Source organism: Pneumocystis jirovecii (assembly GCF_001477535.1).
Source record: "Pneumocystis jirovecii RU7 chromosome Unknown supercont1.2, whole genome shotgun sequence".
Taxonomy (NCBI): Eukaryota; Fungi; Ascomycota; class Pneumocystomycetes; order Pneumocystales; family Pneumocystaceae; genus Pneumocystis; species Pneumocystis jirovecii.
Window position 1 is genome coordinate 493,282 of NW_017264776.1, and position 21,147 is coordinate 514,428.

The 21,147-nt window shown below is 30.9% G+C and overlaps 9 protein-coding genes across 9 annotated transcripts; 5 read left to right on the forward strand and 4 right to left on the reverse strand.

Annotated features, from left to right (window-relative positions):
• Positions 1 to 665: 665 nt before the first annotated feature.
• Positions 666 to 2,402, reverse strand: T551_00555 (uncharacterized protein; the record flags this gene model as incomplete). Its single annotated transcript, XM_018372821.1, has 1 exon — positions 666 to 2,402. The coding sequence occupies one exon, from the start codon at positions 2,400 to 2,402 to the stop codon at positions 666 to 668; it is 1,737 nt and encodes a 578-aa protein (XP_018231157.1).
• A 495-nt stretch (positions 2,403 to 2,897) lies between these two features.
• Positions 2,898 to 6,016, reverse strand: T551_00556 (uncharacterized protein; the record flags this gene model as incomplete). The annotated part of the gene is made up of 6 exons (XM_018372822.1): positions 2,898 to 3,252; positions 3,295 to 4,691; positions 4,734 to 5,594; positions 5,652 to 5,866; positions 5,912 to 5,921; positions 5,978 to 6,016. The coding sequence occupies 6 exons, from the start codon at positions 6,014 to 6,016 to the stop codon at positions 2,898 to 2,900; spliced, it is 2,877 nt and encodes a 958-aa protein (XP_018231158.1).
• Positions 6,017 to 6,334: 318 nt separating this feature from the next.
• Positions 6,335 to 6,629, forward strand: T551_00557 (uncharacterized protein; the record flags this gene model as incomplete). The annotated part of the gene is made up of 2 exons (XM_018372823.1): positions 6,335 to 6,468; positions 6,509 to 6,629. The coding sequence occupies 2 exons, from the start codon at positions 6,335 to 6,337 to the stop codon at positions 6,627 to 6,629; spliced, it is 255 nt and encodes an 84-aa protein (XP_018231159.1).
• A 443-nt stretch (positions 6,630 to 7,072) lies between these two features.
• On the forward strand, positions 7,073 to 8,848 carry T551_00558 (uncharacterized protein; the record flags this gene model as incomplete). The annotated part of the gene is made up of 1 exon (XM_018372824.1): positions 7,073 to 8,848. One exon carries the CDS (start codon positions 7,073 to 7,075, stop codon positions 8,846 to 8,848), a length of 1,776 nt encoding a protein of 591 aa, XP_018231160.1.
• Positions 8,849 to 10,375: 1,527 nt separating this feature from the next.
• Positions 10,376 to 13,319, reverse strand: T551_00559 (uncharacterized protein; the record flags this gene model as incomplete). Its single annotated transcript, XM_018372825.1, has 13 exons — positions 10,376 to 10,786; positions 10,828 to 10,963; positions 11,007 to 11,176; positions 11,220 to 11,270; positions 11,316 to 11,648; positions 11,696 to 11,857; positions 11,900 to 12,067; positions 12,115 to 12,191; positions 12,235 to 12,373; positions 12,425 to 12,540; positions 12,584 to 12,637; positions 12,684 to 13,014; positions 13,146 to 13,319. 13 exons carry the CDS (start codon positions 13,317 to 13,319, stop codon positions 10,376 to 10,378), a joined length of 2,322 nt encoding a protein of 773 aa, XP_018231161.1.
• Positions 13,320 to 14,161: 842 nt separating this feature from the next.
• T551_00560 (uncharacterized protein) lies at positions 14,162 to 16,406 on the forward strand (the record flags this gene model as incomplete). The annotated part of the gene is made up of 6 exons (XM_018372826.1): positions 14,162 to 15,415; positions 15,459 to 15,590; positions 15,635 to 15,646; positions 15,691 to 15,993; positions 16,034 to 16,327; positions 16,368 to 16,406. The coding sequence occupies 6 exons, from the start codon at positions 14,162 to 14,164 to the stop codon at positions 16,404 to 16,406; spliced, it is 2,034 nt and encodes a 677-aa protein (XP_018231162.1).
• A 43-nt stretch (positions 16,407 to 16,449) lies between these two features.
• Positions 16,450 to 16,841, forward strand: T551_00561 (uncharacterized protein; the record flags this gene model as incomplete). Its single annotated transcript, XM_018372827.1, has 5 exons — positions 16,450 to 16,493; positions 16,515 to 16,569; positions 16,594 to 16,620; positions 16,685 to 16,744; positions 16,767 to 16,841. 5 exons carry the CDS (start codon positions 16,450 to 16,452, stop codon positions 16,839 to 16,841), a joined length of 261 nt encoding a protein of 86 aa, XP_018231163.1.
• Positions 16,842 to 16,856: 15 nt separating this feature from the next.
• T551_00562 (uncharacterized protein) lies at positions 16,857 to 18,790 on the reverse strand. Its single transcript, XM_018372828.1, has 6 exons — positions 18,733 to 18,790; positions 18,442 to 18,687; positions 18,116 to 18,395; positions 17,694 to 18,075; positions 17,363 to 17,652; positions 16,857 to 17,319 (listed from the first exon to the last, which is right to left on the reverse strand). The coding sequence occupies exons 1-6, from the start codon at positions 18,733 to 18,735 to the stop codon at positions 16,868 to 16,870; spliced, it is 1,653 nt and encodes a 550-aa protein (XP_018231164.1). The 5' UTR covers positions 18,736 to 18,790; the 3' UTR covers positions 16,857 to 16,867.
• Positions 18,791 to 19,300: 510 nt separating this feature from the next.
• T551_00563 (NADH-ubiquinone oxidoreductase 19.3 kDa subunit, mitochondrial) lies at positions 19,301 to 20,099 on the forward strand (the record flags this gene model as incomplete). Its single annotated transcript, XM_018372829.1, has 5 exons — positions 19,301 to 19,523; positions 19,582 to 19,718; positions 19,759 to 19,884; positions 19,928 to 19,988; positions 20,035 to 20,099. The coding sequence occupies 5 exons, from the start codon at positions 19,301 to 19,303 to the stop codon at positions 20,097 to 20,099; spliced, it is 612 nt and encodes a 203-aa protein (XP_018231165.1).
• Between the last annotated feature and the right edge of the window lie 1,048 nt (positions 20,100 to 21,147).

Below are 21,147 nucleotides of genomic sequence, written 5' to 3' on the forward strand. Positions count from 1 at the left end.
GTGCACTGTATATGCGGTGCATGCGCGCTGTATGCGCTATGCATAACGGCTGGTGCTGTATGCGTGTTATATGCGTGTTATATGCGCAGTGTATGCGTAATGTATGCGTGTTGTATGCGCTGTATCAGATGCGCCGCATATATGCGGTGCCTCAGAGGGGCTGTGTGTATATATGCGGCATACATAGCGGCTATACGCGCATATATGCGTGTATATGTGCATATATGCGTCTGGCCTGTTTTCCTATTTTCTCCGCTCAAAATACCTGCTCGTGCTCATCCACGCAATGCAATGGTCGACTGCCCACTCTCCGACGTGCAAATACGTATCGAGCAGGGCGCCCGCGTCGCTTCCAAGCAGATCCGTGCAGAATCTGCGGGTATTAGCGGGGTGTATGCGCAGTAGTGTGCTCACGTTAGGCCTGTGGACCGCTTGATGCCGGCAAGTACGGACGATACAAGAAGGAGATCGACTGAGAGATGGACGGCTTTCCCGAGCGACTGCTGACTTAGGCAAACACGACACTGAGGAGACTTACCATCATCGACTTGGGCGATGCGGCGGCGGGAGGTTGCCATGGATATGTGGTTACTATGGCAACTGGCAGAGGGAGGGGATAGTGGAGAGGAGCAGTGTTTGCAAGAAACAAAAACAGGCTGAGCAGCCTAAGAAGGTGCTGAGGAGCCGGGAGCAGCGGGTGGTTTTCGGAGTGCTTCTGGGCCGTCTAGAGTGTCTAGAGTGTCTGGAATGTTAGTGTGTGAGGTGTCTGTGTGGATTGTCTGCAGTATGGTTTTGATGGCCCGTGTGTCTCTGTGGAGCGGTATGTTGACCGTATGGATTACGTTTGTGTCAAAATATCTTGCAAAATATTGTTTTCCGGAAAACGCTTTCTTTTGTCCAGGCAGTGACTTGATCGACAAGGTCTTTGCTGGATTTCTTTTTATATGGACGGAGGGAGATGGGTGGTAGTGTGGATGCTGGTTTTCCAAAAGACTATTGCTAGTGCTATCGCTTTCGTCTGTGTATGAATAGAGAAATGTGGGATCGATATTGCGCTGTGCTGTTCCTTGAGAGTCGAAAGTATGCAAGTGTGATTCTGACTTGGCTATATTGAATTGATCCTCGTCGAGACAGCCAAGAACAAGGTCCATGTCGTCTTGAAAGCCAGTTTTTTTAGATAAGGATTCCGGGAAAGACTCGGGATGCTCGTTAACGTCGTCAGCCGATGGTACCAGATATTTTTGCAGCGGACTATAGGAAGCCGCAATAATACTCTGGTATGAGGTTGATTCGAAATAATGATGTTTTACGTTATCGTGGTTCACACTTGGCTTCTCTGACTCAAGATTTAAGCCAGAAAAGTCTTTACACGTCTGTCCCATGTTTTTTTGAGTCCATTGAGGCATCCGCACCCCTCGTGGACGCTGCGGCAGCTTTAATTTCTCCGCATCATCGTCTAAATCATCTTCCAAGTCTTCTTCTTGTGCATCCAAGTCTTCTTCGAGCTCATCTTCATCTTGAACAATGAGATTCATTTTTTCTTTCGGAAGTACATGATCTAGTAAGATTTTACTCGTTGTTTTGCCTGCTATTTCTCCTGAATGATTCAATCGATCTAAAAGAACCCCTGTTCCTGTTCCTCCACTTACTGTTCTTGCTCCTGATACACCGTCTGTCCCTACAATACTTGCTTGAAATCGGACATGATGCTGAGACCGTTCTGTTGTCGAATCTATTTGCAAACCCTGCTGAAATCCTTGTTGAAAGCACGGCGGCTGTAAAATTGGCAGTAGCTCGTGTGTCAGCTCCTGTGTATTCGTCCGTCCCAGAGGAGGTGCTGCAAATTTGACACTTGGCCGTGATGCAAAGTGTAGCAGAAGTGGCGGCGTAGGCGTTGAATGTCCACTTGTTGATCCATGATCTGAGAGAAGATCAACACCTGTAGACTCTGAAAATCCGGTTTTTTGCGGCGATGTAAGCAGTATTGTTAACAGTGATGGTGTAGACACTGCAGGAGCTACTGAAGTTTCTTTAACAGTAAAAATCTCGTGCTCTTCGTCCTGTTGAGCACGAGCAAGCTGGTTTAGCTGGTGCTCCAGATAATCTGCTGAAGAATCAAGTATATGCATTGAAGTGCTGAGTGTATGCGCCATTTCTTGGGGTATATGCGTCTTATTATGAGGAGAATACATATTTTTACGGAATGTATGCGTTGAAAGGCTCTGTGGGTGCATTTTTGAATTAGCCGATATATTAATAGTATGGGTCAAAGAATAGGGTCTATGCGTTTCAAATGATGATATATGCGTTGGAGTCTGTGTATGTGCATTAGAACATGGTTTATAAGCTTTAAAAGCAGATAAATGTGGCTTAGGACGAGATGTATGCGCTGTTTTTCCCATATAATCTGTCGTCTGTGTACATAACGGCATAAAAGTTCCGCTCCCGCTCTGTACTGCGTTAATAAAGAAAAATGTGTTAGCAGCAAACTTTGTGCATTTGGTTCTATAAGTGTTTGTAGAGACATGGTTTTACTAACAATTTGGTCTTTTTCCCTTGTATATGCATGTTTAAACAGCCTTTTTGGTTGCTTTTTACTGTTTTAATTTTGAGATTTTTTGTTTTCTCTGCTAATCCTTTGCTCTTTGTTATATCCCCGTAGGTGATTGTACGATGAAATAAAAATTAATTAGATAATATTCTATAGAACTAAATAATATATAGAATATAAATATATTATGTATAGAATATATTGAATGAAAGAGATAAATGTATTGATTTTGACAGTGTAAATTATAGGTTACTATGGTGTATAAATTACTATGATGTATATATAGTGTGATTGATATAATGTGTTATTATAAATAAATAGGTGAATAGAAAATGAATAAAAAGTGTTACCAACGAGAGTTTTCTTTCCTTGCAGCAGGAGGCTTGTATATTCCAGTGGAAGGAGGGTCAGTGGTGGATGGCCTAGTGGAAGTAGGTTTTGATTGTGGATCGGGTTTGGTTTCGTTAGGTGAAGAATGTGGGTCAGTTAATTCTTGCCGTTCGGAAACACGAAGTCTCCAGGAACCCTTTCCAGGTCTCCATTTTTCTTCTCCTGATGGATCGGAGGGTGGTAATCGATCTTTTTTCGTCCATCGATCATAGTTATGGTCGAGTGATTTTAATTCTTCTTTTTTTCGTTGAAGTTTTCTCTCCACCTCGAGTTCTTTTTGTTTTTGTTTTTCTGCCATTTGATCGAGTTTTCTAGATGTTTTTAATGTATTTTCTCAAAAAAAATGAAACTACCTCAGCTCTTCTTCTTTTCTAGCCCTATTCTCTTCCTCAATAGCTTTGAGCCTAAGCTCTTCTTGTCTAATTCTTTCTCTTTCTTCTTCCTTTTTCCTTTTTCTTTCTTCTTCTTCCAATCTTTGTCTTTCTTCTTCCTCTTTCTTAAGTCGATAAGCCATTCGTCTTTCTTCTTTGGCTTTTTCTAAAGCTTCATTGGCAATCTTGCAGTGTTGATCAAATTCTTTTCTGCATTTTTCTAAAAATGTTTCACGGTAAATCACATAGTCTGGATAGAGTCTTTGAAAACGATGCTTGAGTGCAACCATATGATCGTGCTTTACACGAGATGCTTCAAGTTGTAATTTTCTTGCTTTTTCATAAAATATTTTGTCTGAGGTAAACTGCTCAATAGCTTTTTGCTTAAGGAGAGGAAGCTCTTCTTTTCTATATGCTCTTTCAAGATGATCAATTCGTTTAGAAGTAACACGTAATTTTTCATTAAGATCACGGGTTTCTTTCTCAAGTTGTTCTAGCTGAATAGCTCTTAATTTAGATGTATCCAGTCCTTCTAATCCATCGACATCTACCTTTAGGGCACCTTTGGCTTTAAGTTCATCGGCTAACTTTCTAGCTTCTTCAGCGCGAATAGCATCTGTTTCTTTTTTAATACGTTCTGCTTCTCTCTTCTTTGCTTCCTCAGCGACACGTCTTTGTTCCGCTTCTTGTTCCTGTTGCAGCTTTTGTGCTCTTTTGGTTGCCGCTTCTTTTTCCTTATAAATCATCATGTTTTCAGCAACTTCCTTTCGATGTTCAATAATGGCTCTTCGGGCTAATGTATCTTTTTGTTCTTTTTCAATGCCATTAGCTGTGTGTTCGTTTGCAATATTCTTTTGATCTTCCAACTCGTGAAGAAAAGATTTATCTATAATACAAACTGTAGTAAGTAAACATTTTCCTATACGCGACAATTGAGAACGTATTAACTCGGATGGTGTAGATTGTAGTCGAACATTGCTATCTGCTATAGTATGATGAGATGCAAAAATATTTGTTTCAAAAATTAATGAATTAGATGAATGATCAATTCGAATAGATAGTTCTCCTTTTTTAGATGCATTCATAATAAATTTTTCAATATAAATTGAGTCAATATGAAATGGTTCTGAAAAATTAAGAAGACTAAGGATGAAGTCTAATTTAATTGTCTCGTATACTTGAGATAATTGTTGAAACAAACGAGTAAGTATAACATGTTGAAGAGGTTTGATATATTGTATCATATCTGGATCTTGAGATATTATTTTAATCAAAGGCTCAACTTTTTGACAAATGCTTAAAGGATGAAACTCCACTTCTAGTATATTGCACAATTCTTTGATTTCCTTTCTTACATAAACCAAAATGTTTTTTCCAAGCTAAAAATATAAGTTATATATTTTGAAACGTATATGAGTTACCGCTTCTTTTAAAAGACTATTTCTTGTAGGAAGCTTAGAAAGTGACAATAATGCCGCAAGCTTTGTGTTGCGAATTTTCGTATCGTCTATTTCCATAATACTTCCTTTTGATCTTGTTGTACTAATAACAGGAATCGCTAATGCAGATAAAAGAACTAAAGATGCTACTCGCTCAAGCTCCTTGTCATCTGCTCCTTTATTTTGAGAAGATATTAATCCATAGTATTTATTCCAAATAACTGCATGAAACAGATAGTTTTCACTAACTGCGAAAATTTTTCCAAGTTTCTCATAGTAGTTTGCCATTACAAATAATTTGGGTTGTCTCTTTGAAAGTGCTAAAAGATTATTAATATCCTCGACTGATCTAAACGCTTCTTGCCAAAGTTCAAGTTCTACTGCTGCGTTTAATTGGGAAAAGCGTGTATCTAGATGACGTTGAAGTGTTTCTGGATCATTAAAATTAATTGAATGCTGCTGTCCAGAATACTTAGTAGCATTTTGAAGATGAGTACGAAGGATATCACAAAGTCGACGGAATTCTGTTTTTCTCGAATATTTTAAACAAAAATCAAAGGCTTGATTTACAGTGCTTTGATACGCTTGTTCAAGTCTTGCATTGTTCTTTAAAATTTCAAGTACTGTGCGATATGTTTCCCAAAGAAACTTAAGCCACGGTGTCACCACTGCACGATCAGTACGATCCTTTGACTGGTCCCCAGAAACCGTTGAGAGAATGATATTTTCTGGTGTTTCAGACGCTTCCAAGTCATCTATTGCGTCCAGAACAAGTTTCTCTGCATGAACTTGTGCTTCTGATACCTTTTCTTCTACAAGATCAATGAATTTTTTTAAAACAACCTAAAACCATCAATATAATTTATTTAAAAGCCAATTAGCTATTCTAAAGCCACACACCTCTATTGTCCCAACTGATGTGTTCTGAGCAATGTTTTTGTATTGATATAATGCTTCTTTTGCCATTTTTCCTTTTCTCAAATCTACACACAATGCAACAAAACGAAGCATGATTGGCTTTAAAGATGACACTGAAGTATTACGGGAACATTTAGAAAGTATCAATTCATGCAGAGATTGCAGAGCTGCTGCGCTCTGGCCAACTGCAATTAATTCTATTATAAATCAGTCGTTTTTCACTGTTTTTTTTTCGTTTAAACCTTCAGCACGCTATAAAAATCATTTATATTAGTTTTACTGTTATAAATAATAGTGTTTATACGTACTCTTAGTACATTTTCAGGCTTACTTTGTGGAATTAACATCGCCTTGTTTTTTGAACGTTTTTTGCTGATTTTTTTTCGATGTCCGGTTGACGTTTAGAAACTCGTTTGAATCTTGAAAAAAGGTGTTGACTGAGTTAGCAGGGTAAACATGTTTTTTTAACGTATATAAATGTATTATTAATCTATATTATAGCTATTTCTCTGCCTATACTTTCAATTGCGTTTTTTTTGCCTTAAAAACGGGCAATTGCTTGTAGAATTACGTTTAAAGTAACGAGTTATTGTTGATTTGATAAAACACTGGTTAATTTTTTTAGGAGCACGTAAAACAGTGTATAATCTTTTGTAATCATTGAAATGCATGGGACTCATGAACGGCATTCAAAACCCTCCATGAGTGAGATAAAATTCCGTCGTATGTGTGAACTGAATCAACGGCTAAAAGAAGACCTGGAGCGCCCGAGAATCCCTGTCAGTGAAGCATGTCAATCGTAGTTTCTCCCTTTTTTTTTTTTCGGCTGATATTTCTAGATTAATCATGTTTGCTACATCCACAAAAGATCCAATGTTGCCATCTATCTGGGGACATGTCGACAAGTGCAATGACCCGTTTGCCCCAAAAAGGACTTTCAAATGCTGTCTTCTTATGTAGAACTTCGTTCTTTTTCTCTTTTCCTTCACGTATACATTTTTTATTTCTCTCAGGACTTCTTCAGTTTTTTTTTCAATCTTTTTACTTTTTAATCTTTTTCAATGTTTCATCAATCATCCTCAAACACTACAAACTGCATTTTCTGTCAACTTTTTCTTTATTTTTCCTTTTTTCATTAAAATAAAAACAATAAAAATATTCTTTTTATTTTTTTTCTTAAGCATATTCTTTATCTCTTTTAGCCTTTTATTTTTATATCATTTTTTTATATCTTTTCTGTATTTTTTTTATTATCTTTATTGTTTGTACTTTATATCTTCGCCGAACTGTAGATTTTCAAAAAAAAACCAAAATCGCCTGAGAAGGTTAAAAAATGCTATTTTAAGGGCTATTTTGCTAATAAATATATAGGTAATAACAGGTAATAACAGGTAATAATTGCAATGGATGGAGATGTTTATATTCGGCGATTGGTACAGTATATACGTGCAAATGAACCATCATTGGCGTGTGCTATGGAATGTTCAATGCGTCGAAATGAGTATAATGACAAAAGGATATCTATTTTGAAAGGACTTTATCATTGGGTAAATGAAGGAGTAGCATGGCAATCGAATACTTTGTGTTTGACGCCTCATTATTTGTTTTATGTGTTTTCACGGTTTAATGAGATGGAGTTGCCAACAGGACCGATGAATGTGCGTCTAGAGACGCTGGTTAATGCAGGAGAGCCTGGGAATTATGTGTCATTTCTTCGTGATTATGCAAATGGGGCAAAAAAAGTGGATATGAGTGATACAAGGTCTATTAGGAGTGTAAGTTCAATTCGGAGTGTGGTTAAGGGAGTATCGAATCTCTGGGGGCGTCTGAGTGCTGGATGGAAGCTTTCTCCAAAAGAGAGGATGTATGAGCATGTCCGGTCTGATATTGTATATCTTTATTCGTCATTTACGAAGTTACCTTCGCTTAAAGTATTGCCATCGTCCAACTTTCAGATGATTGATGGATATGAGGAATTTCCGTTTGATACGGCAATTCCTTTGTCAGTTTTTAAGAATCTTAAGAGTCTGGAGATACAAGATATTGAAATTGGACGGTTTTATGGATGGGATAGAGTTGCGGATAATTTGTGTTTTTTGACACTTAAAGGATGCGGGATACGCGATGCTTCTGACCTAATTATTGATATCGTGCTGGATAATATCGAGAAGCGTAAGAAAATGAGGATTCGTAAAAGTAATTCGCTTCCTTCAGCTCCTCGAACTAAATTACTCGAACCGGGCCAGTCAATGTCAGAAATTCAAATATCTAATTCTTCAAGGGTTGTTTCTTCATCTATAGATTCCAAAAAGGCTTCATCTCATACTAGGAAATTTTCATCTCCTTTACACAGTAATTCTGAGGGACAGCGTCGTATACAGAAATCTGATGTATCGTCCAATGAATCTTGTGGATCCGCTAGTTCGTCTACTGCAATTCAATCTCATTCAACGATTCTTTCTTTAAGGAAATGGCGCTTTCTCAAGTATTTATCTTTGTCTAATAATTCATTAACTATGTTGTCATTTTTTGCAATGATTCCCATTTCGCAATCTTTGATTTCTTTGAATATTTCTCACAATATGTTTGTTGAAATTCCATATTCTTTATCAGTACTTTCTTCTTTGAAGTCTTTAAATATTTCTCATAACAGGATTGAATCATTGCATTCATTAACGCTGCATCCTCTTTTAGCAATAAGGACTATTGATATAAGGTCTAATCGTTTGCAGTCTCTGGCTGGAATTGAGAAATTAACATCTCTTGAAAGATTGGATATCAGAGACAATCTTATATCAGATCCAATGGAAATTTCAAGACTGGTTAATGCTTCAAATTTTAAACAAATATGGGTAGCAGGTAATCCTTTTACTCAGAAGCATTTTCCAACATATCGAATTACTATATTCAATTTATTTCGGACTATGTCTAACCATACCTTTGATATTCTTATTGATGGACAAGGCCCAGGGATTATGGAAAGACGTAGATTATTTGAAAAGGTTCGTAAGCGTAAACAGCCCTTAACTGATTCTGAAAAAACGTCCCTTTACTCATCTGATGCTGATTGCAAAATTATTACTTCAGAGCAAAATATTGTTGAAATTTCATCAATGGATAGGAAAAATCAGATTGGAAAGACAAGAATTGTTGATATTGGGTTTCTAGAGCATGAATAAGTGCTAATTGAACAAGTTGCACTTAATAGCGTTATTTTTAAAATTAACAATTTGTCTATAAAGATGATTTCAAAAGTTGATCATTATTTTTGCTTAATAGAAGTATTGTGAAATAATGTTGTGGGATTTGGCTGAAAATTTTAAATGGAGTTAAGCAATATTAGCTTTTATATTTTGTTACGGCTATTAAATTCAGAAATATGTATTATCTAGTCGAGTGGACTTATAGTGTGAATACTAATTTGTATTCGTGCTTGATATGATTATAGACTTTAGACGATATTTTTATTAGATAAATTCACTGCGGACTTACTGGTTTAACTTTGGTATTAGGTAGACAATAGGTTTTGAAAATTGCAAATAGGTATGCGGTATCCTGTTTTTTATTTTTCCAGGAAGTTGTATTGATGTATGGTTATTATATTTAAGTTATATGGGCTGGTGATCCTTTTAAAGATTGACAATATATTTCTGTTTTATACGACATGAACGGAGTCTTTGGTTTTGTTATAAATAGTTAATTTCGGATGATACTATAATAAGCAACTATTATTATCATTTTGAAGATTTCTATATATGGAAATGTATCTACATTGAGATGAAATGTTTAAATATATGGTTGATAATATTTTAAAAACTTAGACGGTGTGAATTATTATTGATTGAAAATAATATTACATTTTTAAGATAATCTTTTTTGTGAATTCAATGTTTATTTATATGTGGTATTGAAATATTATTATATGGATTTTGTCTATAATTAGACAATTTTATATTTTTATTAAAATATTTTGTGTATGTATGAGTTGCTACATCTATTATTTTTGGATTAGAAATATTTATTTTTGATATTAGTTATGTTAATACTCTATATTTTAGAACTTAATTGTATAGGTCGAACATTTTATTTTATATCGAAAATAATTTTATTTGCTAGATTTCTTTGGAAATATGTAGATTGAATGAGTTTTTATGGTAAACAAAAAGCCATTGATAATACTGTAAATCTTGTAATATTTTAAGGTATTTTTTGATGAGCTAAATATTCTAAAAGAATCTTTTGAATTCGATTTTTTATATGCAATTTATTAGTACTATTATATAAATATGCAACAAAAATATTGTAAATCTTATATTCATCTATAATGGAAAATTATATACAGTATCATTATTTTATTGGATTTGTAGCTATCTGAGTATTTTATGGTATTTTTGTAGGTTTTAGCTAAAGATAACTGTATTAGTTAACTTTAGATGTTTTTGTTAAGAGAAATACAATTTAGGGTTAGGAAACCTTTTTAACAGCCATTTTTAAGTAATCGTTTTTGCTAAATTGCTTATATAACAATGATAATATTTTAATTACGTTATGTTATATAAATATATATTACTCAAAGAGTAACAGTAACTTTCAGGTAAATTTTAAAAGTTATTTATGGGTGTATTTATATTTGATATAAAATATGCCAAAACATCAATACTTATGATGTTTATGCAATTTTCTGAAAAATTGTAAATGTAATATAGTTACTTAGAATTTATGTAATTGGGGTTTCGAAGTTTGCTTCGTAAATTATGTTTATTTTCGTTCTTTATTTGACTTTTTGTGTTTTCTTTACTATCTTGTTTTTGAATCACATTTATACGTTGTTCAAGAATTCTAAATTCTTCTTCAGTAATTTCAGATAGTGGAGACATTGCTCTAATATTATCTCCGGGCCATATTTGCAGATATTCTTTTATAGACAAACCTTTTGGTTCAAAAATAGACCAATTGGAAACCATTCTGTTATTTTCAATTTTTAAAAAGGATGTGTAATTTTCTGCGTCTGAAAATAATTTTTCAGATTGTCGTTTAAATCTAATAGCAGTTTTATAATAAATAGTATCTGAACTATTATTTTTTATAGCGTTGTCAAAAATATACATAATATCAGTCTTAAATAGTTAAACTTTTTTGTTTTTTAAAGAAAAAATACCTTAAACTGTGATAAATTGGCGTATTCACGGTCTTCGATTTTCTTAGAGATCATTGATAAAGAAATAGGTGTATTAGTTAAACTGTTGCTAAGAGAATTGACTGGAACATGAGAAAATAGTTTATTTTTATCCCATCTATAATAATTAATATTAAAAATTAACTTAGAAAGTAACACACTTTTTAATGCAATCTAATATATTTTTAACAACATGTGTAATTGGGAAATAAAGGCAATCAGCTACTGTTTCTAAATAATATGAAATTTTTTTCTTTTCTTCTTCACGTTTTTTGACCGCATCAATTAGTTGTAATAGTTTCTCTAGATCGTTTTTTAAATTCTCTGCAAACTTTAATAATTAATTATGAACTTTGACTCTAATTAAACTATACCTCAATCCTTTGTAGAAGTTGATTAGTTGAAAGATTATAAACTGTATCATCCTAAAATACTTTAAAAGCCTATTTATATAAATATATTTTCTAAACCTCTATCTTTAATTGAAGTCTTTTTATAAGAGTCGCATTTTTTCGTGATTCTCTTTTTAAAGACCAATATTTACATATATCTGTAATAAATATTGCTTTTTTTCTAATTGGAAATCTATGTATATAATTCAATATTTTATGTTGAATGTACATTGGTATAAGAGGATATGTTTTTTTTTTTTTTAAATTGATATAGATTTTGGATGACGGATTTCGTGTATAATTAGAATTATAATTATTTATTGAAGACTGAGAAGTAGGTGTATGAGATAAAAAATAGTTTCGAGTATCATGAAGAAATTTTGTAATATTATGCTCATTTCGCCAAAAACTCTTTTAATATTAATATATAAAAATGACATAAAATTGATTAAACTTACTGGAACATGTTTATCACAATAAGCTTTAAATTCTGTATTATTTTTTTTCATAGGCATGTATAATTTTGCTCTACGAGCACATGTAACATGGAATGCTTTATAACAAGATTTATTTGCACATTGAATTGAGGCACCCATTTTTTGCTGACAAATATAGCATATCTTTAAGGTAAGTGATATAATATAATTCTAAGATATACTTACAAGCTTCCATCTTGAAGAAGGAATTTTATAAATATTATCAATAGGTTCCTGATAAACAGAGTTTGCAACTGTAACTTCTGGAATCCAGACAGCACAAAGTAAATGAGCCCACCTGTTATCTGATGTTTGCTTAAAAGCACCCGATGTATTGGGGCAAAAAATGCAATTCTAATTCTATCAGTTTATATATATATATATATATATAATAAATGTACTAGGGTATTTTGAGGAGATACAATACATTTCCTACATAACCACTGTCCTTCGGGAATATAAGGAATACCATAACAATCTGTATATAATATAAGGTATTTTTATTAAACAGTTTAACATACCTTGATGAACAGCTAAGTTGCATCCATCACAAAATACTATAGCGTTAATATTTTCGCACTCACCGTCATCACAAATAGAACATTTTGAATCATCTGAAGATAAATTTTCTTTAGATATATCTTTAGGTATTTTTCTATCCTTTATGCATGTTATTTTTTAAGATTAAGTTATAGATAAATAAAATTATACCAATTCCACCCATTCTTTTTCAATTTTTGTTAAAACGATTTCAAAAAATTCATGTGATATAGTATCTCCTTCTAGTTTTAATCTTTTTGAATTATATTGTTCTAACCAAAAATCATCTAAAAAAATCAACTTTTACATAAAGTATTTTTAATAGTTAACCTTGCTCGTCCATGTCATATTCAACTCTATTTGCTAAAGCTTCTTCTGATTCTTCTGATTAGTATTAGCTATGAAAATTATCGCTTTATTGTATATATACTAATGAATCTAATATATGTATTTGAAGGTCTATTCCAAATATCTGTTTCTTGGTAACCATAATCAATTATTGAACGTCCAGTATATTTTGTTTCTTTTTCAAAAGGCTGAATAGTTCGAAAAGAAAATCGAGATGATTCCCACATGCATGAATCCTCTGTTTTTTTTGATTGATCTTCTTTTGAATATGTGTCTTTATTTTGCTTAAAGGGATCATATAATGATAAATCAGTATCGAAGCATGTATGTCTTTCTTTATCCAATGTTTTTGACAGAAAATATTTATTATTTTTTTTATTAAAAGAGTCGTCTTTGTATACTTCTGAATAATTCTGAATATTGAGCTCATTTATGTTATTTGATATAAGTGAAACAATCGGTTTATTATCTTTAAAGTATGTAAGAAAAAAAAAAGAAAAAACATAAAATTTTCATTAAGCATGCCATTTTGTGTATATACAACTTTTAAAGGCTTATTGATATCAAGATTTGTGTAAAATTCCAAATAAGATCGTTCTTCTCTCGGTTTCTCTGTAATTTGTTCATAATCGTCTTTGTTAACCATTGATAGTCGGTTGGCATGAAAAGAATTAGAAAAAATTCTGTTCCTTCCTCTAGAACGAATACGAGAGACCATCTAGTGCTCTTTTTCATAAAATAATAATCCTTTTAGTGGATATTTTCTTAAGTATCGTTTGTCGATTGTTTTATAAAAATGATACATATGCTATACAAATATGCTATTTAAAGTACTTTAGTGATTATATATTGATTGATTATATCATGTATGTTTGATTTATATTATTTGCTTGACTTTATTTCATGAAAAGTTATTATATATGGATTTAAAAAATAATTCACGTTTCGATTGCTATGTAAACAAACTTTTCTAAGTTGTTTAAAGATGATATTAAACTCTGGATAAACGCAATGTAAATGTGTGATTTACGTTTTTTAATATAGGGGGATGATTTATAGCAAAATAGTTATATAATTTGATTTTTTATATATTTTTTTGTAGAATCAAATTGAAAAATTGTTGATAAAAGTGTTTTAAATCTTTTTAAATAGAAAAACCGTATTTAAAACATCTAAATTGTATAGAATTTACTTTTTTGTGTATAAACTATATTGATATTTAAAATGATATAAAATAGAAATAATTTCCTATGTTTATAGGTAATAAAATGTTAAAAACATTATTTTATAGTATAATATATATATTCATTTTTCTTGTTTTTCTGATTACTATTTCAAAAACATATTTATATTTTGTAATCATATTTGTTATTTATAATTTATGTTTTTTACTTTCCGATCGACCTCATTAAAATTTGATATATTAAGATATATGTAAAAGGTTTTTCATTAAAAGAAATACATTTAAATTGTTTTTTGTCTATGGTTTTCTGTATATTTCTTTCGTTTTTTCGTTTATATTTATAGTCTATAGAAGAATTTAAAGATTAAAGTGATGAGATGTCATCTTTAGATCAGCAGTCTCTTTTTCAACGGTTCTTAGGTGTTTTTTTTGGAACGTTTTGTGGAAAATCAGTAGAAGATCTTCATAAGAATACTTTTGAGAAGTATGCAACAGTGGAACAGCATGGACAATTGTATATGAATCTGGATAATTTTATTAATGCAATTGTTCCTGAAGAATACTCTCATAAAATTAAACGAGAAGAATATTCTTTGATTTTTAAAGTTGCTGATGTTAATAAAAGAGGTCTTTTAAGTCTTCAGGATTGGATTTGTTTTGAAAATTTGCTTGAGAAGCATGATGCAGAAAATGAAATAGTATTTAAGTTTTTTGATCTAAATGGAACTGGAAATGTTTCGTGTGATGATTTTCGTAAGATGGTGTTTGAAAATAAAGCCTCTGATGTTATTCCTTTTAGTTGGGAATCTTCATCTTTAAGATCTTATATGGGAGATATGAAAAAATGTAATGTAATGACTTATCCTCAATTCATTCAAATGTTGAAAGATCTCCAAGAAGAGCGCATAAATCAGGCTTTCATGTATTATGATAAGAAAAATACTGGTTATATTGAGCCGGGTGAGTTTTTTGAGATTATTAATAAAACTTATTCGCATAAACTATCGGATTATCTTCTTAAGAATTTGCACACACTTTGCAATATAGACGATACATCAAAAATTAGTTATGCTAATATGAGAGCTTTTCAAAATTTAGTTCAAGAGATGAATATGATTAAAAGTATTGTTAGAACATTAACCTTGAAATCAGCTGATGGCAAGATTACGAAAAATGATTTTGTGAAAGAAGTTGAAAAAATGGATTGTTCTTCTTTTTTTACTCCTATGGAAATTGATATTTTGTTTCATTTTGCTGGTCTAGATAATGATACTGGTCGTTTAAGTTATCAAGATTTTATGAAGGTTTTAGATTCTTCGTGGAAGAGTTTTATGGATCAAAATATTATTGTTTCTAATAATGAATCAAAAATGATAGATAAATATACTAAAACGAAAAAGTTCTTTTCAAGTTTATTAGAAAGTATTTATCATTTTTCTTTAGGAGCTATTGCAGGAGCATCTGGAGCTATTGTTGTTTATCCTATAGATTTAGTGAAGACAAGGGTGCAAAATGTAAGAACTAGAATGGCTAGACAAATGCTATATAAAAATAGTTTTGATTGTGTAAAAAAAGTTTTAAAAAATGAAGGTGTTTTGGGTTTTTATAGTGGTTTAGGCCTTCAGTTAATTGTATTTATATAAATTTTGGTTTTGAAACTTCTAATCTGTAAAGGGTGTGGTTCCAGAAAAGGCAATAAAACTTACAGTGAACGATTTAGTTAGGAATTTAACTAAAAACGATGATGGTAGTATAAAATTTCATTGTGAGTTATTAGCTGGTGCATCTGCTGGAGGATGTCAAGTGGTAAGTGTTATTTGATATGGCTTAATGATTTTTCTAATTAAAAGATATTTACAAATGTAATATATAATCTTAATTGTTATTTAGTAACTTATAAATTAAGCCTTTAGAAATTGTAAAAATAAGACTTCAAATACAAGGAGAATTTGTCAATGCTGCTGAGAATATTCCTCGTAGGAATGCTTTATGGATCATAAGAGACTTAGGCTTTATGGGGCTTTACAGAGGTGCATCTGCTTGTTTATTACGCGATATACCTTTTAGTGCTATATATTTTCCTGTATATTCTCATTTGAAGAAAGATTGTTTTAAAGAAAGTTCGGAAAAAAAGTTAGGGATTAAAGAGCATCTTATTTCGGGTGCAGTTGCTGGTATGCCTGCTGCTTATTTTACCACGCCTGCAGATGTATGTTTTTGTGATTATAATATTAAAATAATTTTTTTAGGTTATAAAAACTAGATTACAAGTAGATGCTAGAAAAGGTGAAACAAACTATAAAGGTATTCGGCATGCCTTTTCTACAATTATCAAAGAAGAGGGTTTTACTGCTCTTTTCAAAGGTGGTTCTGCTCGAGTATTTCGCTCATCTCCTCAATTTGCATGTACATTAGCTGTATATGAAGCATTGCAAACATTATTTTTGAAACATAAACATCCATCTCATTTAGTTGATAGTTTAAACGAAGAAAAGGTATCTTTACCATATTTGCGGTCTCATAATGCTCTAAAAGTTATATTGGTAAGTAAATTATAAATTATGATATTCTAACTTTGTTTAGGATTTGGATATAAATTTTAAAAATTATTTCAAGCCTTAAATTTTTATAAATCTGAAATATCAGGACTAAATAATTTTAATTTATGAATAACAATTTTTTTTTAAAAAAAATTGTTAATTTCTTTAGGTTTTTTTTAATAATACTAAGTTTAAATTTAAAACATTTTGTAAATGAATTGGATTTATATACTAATATAATTAGGGTTAATGCTATTTTTAAATAAAAGGTTAAACATATTCAAATTGTTATTTTGGTAATAAATCATGATTTTGTGTATTAAAAATTGTTTTTTTTTGTAACAATTTTAAGTAAAAAAGAGCTGTATTTATTTATTTTCTCCTTTTAACATGGACTGTATTTTAAGTTATCGAATAATTGTTTTATTATTATGAAATTCAGAGTATTATTATACATGATTTAATTAAACAATTCTTAGAATCATTAAATCTTGAAATTTTCATTATTATTAATTAAAAGTCTGGATAATGAATTTTAAAGTTTTATTGATCATGATTTTTTTTTTCTACTTGTGGGATATTCTCGTTTAGTTTATTGCTTATTTTAGCTGTATTTGATGAATCATTAATTTCTATATTCTTCTGTAGTTGTCCTTGAGTATTTAGTATTTGTAAGCTTTGTAAAATTTTTTCTTGTGCTTGTAAAAGCAGCTTATTACTCTCTTCAACTTTTCTTATGTTGCTGGCATTAAGCAAAGCAGAATCAAATTTAGTTGAATTTAAATCAGCTGCATATATAGTATTGGCTGATGATTTTTGTGTATTTATATTAATTATACTTAGTTTTTCTGGAAAACTATATTCAATACTAGAACTAATACTGCCTGTACAAGATGAATCTATACTTTTTTTTCCTTTTTCTTTATTTAAAGATGAATCTGTGTTGGTTTGTTTATTTTGATCAGTATTTCCTAAATTATTATTGAAAAAAGTATCTAAACTATAAGATGATGCATTGGTTTTTATGGTAATTATCACCTGAGTTATTATTATTAATTGCATTATGTATTGTGCAAATATCTTGGTTAGTTAGTGGAATGATTGTCCAGCCTGTGGGTAATCTATAATTGTTATGAAATAAGGGTATATTTTGAGGGTTTTGGAGATCAGTAGTATTTCGTGAAACGGGATTTCTATTTTGTTCTGTTCTTTGATCTCTATTAGATACTTCGTTATTTCTTCTTCCAAAATTACGCAAAAAATGAAGTATTTGTGATCTATTTATATTAAATATTTCTTGAGATTGTCCTTCTAAAACAGGTCGTCGACTAAAAATATCAGAATAGATGAAACTTGAAATATAGTATACCAGGTAGGACAACTTTGTTGTCTTTCAAGCCAACTTTTTAAACAATTAAAGTGCAATATATGATTACATGGCAGTTTTTTGGGTGTGTTGTTAATATGTTGAGATTTGTTGTTTTCATTGGGGTCTTTTTCACTTGAATGAACCATTTCTTCACGACAAATAATACATGTTTTATCTTCGGTAGCTGTAATTTCTTCTAGTGTTGCATCTACAAATCGCTGGTTCATATTATTCGTGACTCTTTTGTATCGAATAAGATCACGGCATTTTGCGAGAAACGACTTCAAAGTAATATATACATCACGAATTATATGAAGTGGAAGACCATAAAATGTTAATGCTAGCATGAAAAATGTTGTATATGCTATGAGTTTGAAAAGTTCTTCATATTAGCAACAAAATTATCTAAATGCAATAATTACCTAAGAAAAGTTCGAGATACAATACATATAATCCTTTATTTTCCCAGTTATCATTATGGTATGAGTCTATTAGATTAAAGGTGTATTTAATTGCTGCACCAATAATAGTTGATGTCAAGATGGCAAATTCGAAAGCAAACATAAGCATCATGTTCGGCTTCTGATTAAGAATAGTATAAATTGAAAATCGTGTCATGATAATGTCGAATATTAATAATGAAATAATAGAGATAATAATTCGTGTATGAAATCTCCATATTGTATTTTCTGACTGCTGGGTCTAAAAAGTCTTAGTATACATGATATTCACCTAATAGGTGCATTACAAATTCGAGACGATCAAGACAAAGCCAATGGAATGTTTTAAGAAAAATTAGGATCACAAACACAATAATCGACATAGTATCAAAATTATTTCGGAAAATTGTCATTGCTAGACATGTCTCTGTAATAGAATACCATGTTCTTTCATAAAGATGCTCGATTTCTGTTGTACGTAGCGGTCCAAAGAAAATCCTCTGAATCAGTTTTCCTACCATCGCTGCAAGAAAAAGACTCATATTCATCAGTACCTATATACTATTCTACACATATTCTTCCTGAAAAAACTCCTTTACCATCAAACAGGCATTACTTTCTGTTAAATAGATGCATGCTGCATAAAAATTTGATCTATTTAAAAATGCATTAAAAATTACAAAAGCCGTGGCTACTGCACTACTCTAACTACTTGTTATACTTCTTTTCTTGTCTATATTTGCCTTACTGTGCCGTAAATTGCTAGTTTCATTGGGATTTCTTCAAAATATAAATTATTAGGTTTTTTGAACGTTGATATTCTGCAGAACGGTCCGTAAAGTATTGAAAAATATCAATGAAAGGTTGTATATTTTAGATGTATAATAGATAAATTATATATGATAAAACATAATTATAGATTTTTGAAGTGATTTTGTCAGTGTCTTTTGAAAAAAATGTCTTTGAAAATGTATTTTTATAATTTGAGATTTTGTTTAGTAGTGTCTTCGAAAAATTGAGTGATCGTAACGTCATTTTTTTTGAAGTAGTATTTGAAGTTTTTATGAGTTGATTTGGCCTTGTTTATAGATATTAATGGTCTTATTTTGTTCCAGAACTTTTTTTCTAAGAAGCAGTATCTTTATTTTGTGTTTTTACCGCTTATTAATGTGGATAGATCATGAAATAACAAGTTCTGTTTTTTCGCGAAGAATATTCAGTTTATTAAGAAAAAAGAGTATTTCAGACGAAAACAAAGGGCATCAGGCCAATGTAGACAAAAATGTTCTTTTGAGAGATACTCAGAAGTCGTCGTTAGACTATGTTTTGACGACAGTTGACTCTGTTGTGAATTGGGCAAGGCAGGGCAGTATTTGGCCAATGACATTTGGTAAGGCCTTGAAAAGAAAAGAAGAGTGTATGTAAGTGTGTGTTAATTTTTTTAAAAGGATTGGCGTGTTGTGCAGTTGAGATGATGCACGCATCTGCACCAAGATATGATCAAGATCGACTAGGTGTTATTTTTAGAGCAAGTCCTCGGCAGTCAGATGTGATGATTGTAGCAGGGACGCTAACAAATAAGATGGTAGTTGTTTTGAGAAAGGTGTATTTGCTAATAGTTTAAGGCGCCTGCTTTACGGCAAGTGTATGATCAGATGCCGGAGCCACGCTGGGTAATTTCGATGGGGTCATGTGCTAATGGAGGCGGATATTACCACTATTCGTATAGTGTTGTTAGGGGATGTGATAGGGTTTTTTGCACTCAAAGCTTTAATATATTGTTGATACTGTTAGATTGTACCTGTTGATATATATGTCCCGGGATGTCCGCCTACGAGTGAAGCACTTTTGTATGGTATATAGCCATGATTTATATGATTATTGGAATCTTTAACGTTTAGGTATTTTCTTGTTACAAAAAAAACAGAGAAATCAGAAAATTACACGTTTATGGTATCGGAAGTAGGGGGTCTGATATATCATTAGATTGATTAACCGATGATTCAAAAAAATATGTATTTAAAAAATGTTTTTAATATACCGTTCTTGTATTTTTTGCAAATGAGATGATGCATGTATTAATTTGTTTCGGTTTGTTCTATATAATATATAATTTTACTATATTTTGTATTTTTCTTTTTATCAAAAAGATTTATTTTTTATTTCTTTGCTGTTTATATGTTTTTTTGTAATTTGTTGTTTATAATGTATATATTTAATATATGTATTCTGCGTGCGTGTCTGTGCAATCTTAGATTTTGATTTATATGAATTTATGTTGATTTGTTATTTTGTGAGATGATAGATATTTATTAAAGATAGAGTAAATATTATATTTTATATATGTGATAAATATTGTGTTAATGAATTATATATATATTTATATAAATATATGGTTATTCGGTGGATTTGCGTTTCTTCTGCATATTATGTTTATATGTTTTCAAATATATGAAAAAATTGAATTTGATTAGTAAAAGTTTAATTTTATATATATAGAAATTATGGTTTTTACAATATATAAATATTTTTAACTCTTACTTTTTTACTAAAAATGTGTTGGATATATTTTAAACTGAATTATATACAGATTTCTATCTTAAGTATCTTTTATACTTTTATGATATAATTTTCTATGTTTTTTAATATAAGCTATATTATCTTTGCTATCATAATAATTATTTAATTTTATATTTCAAGGTCCTTAAATGTTTTTATGGAATTCTTTATTTATATTTTATAGTTTTTTAGACAAAAGAAAGTCTATTCATTTTTGTATTTTTTATTAATTTTAAAAGTTTGATTATCGCTTTAGCGATTATGTTTCTTAATTGCTATATTTTTGGATATTTTCAGAGATATATTATAATAATTATTCATTAATATTTGTCTTTTGACTGTGTTTATATGGTGAATATTGTTGTGTTTCTATTTGGTTGTTTGATTATTTTTCAGCAATTTTTAGGAAATACAATTTATATTAAAACTGGTATTATTTTGAAAAAAATAATATA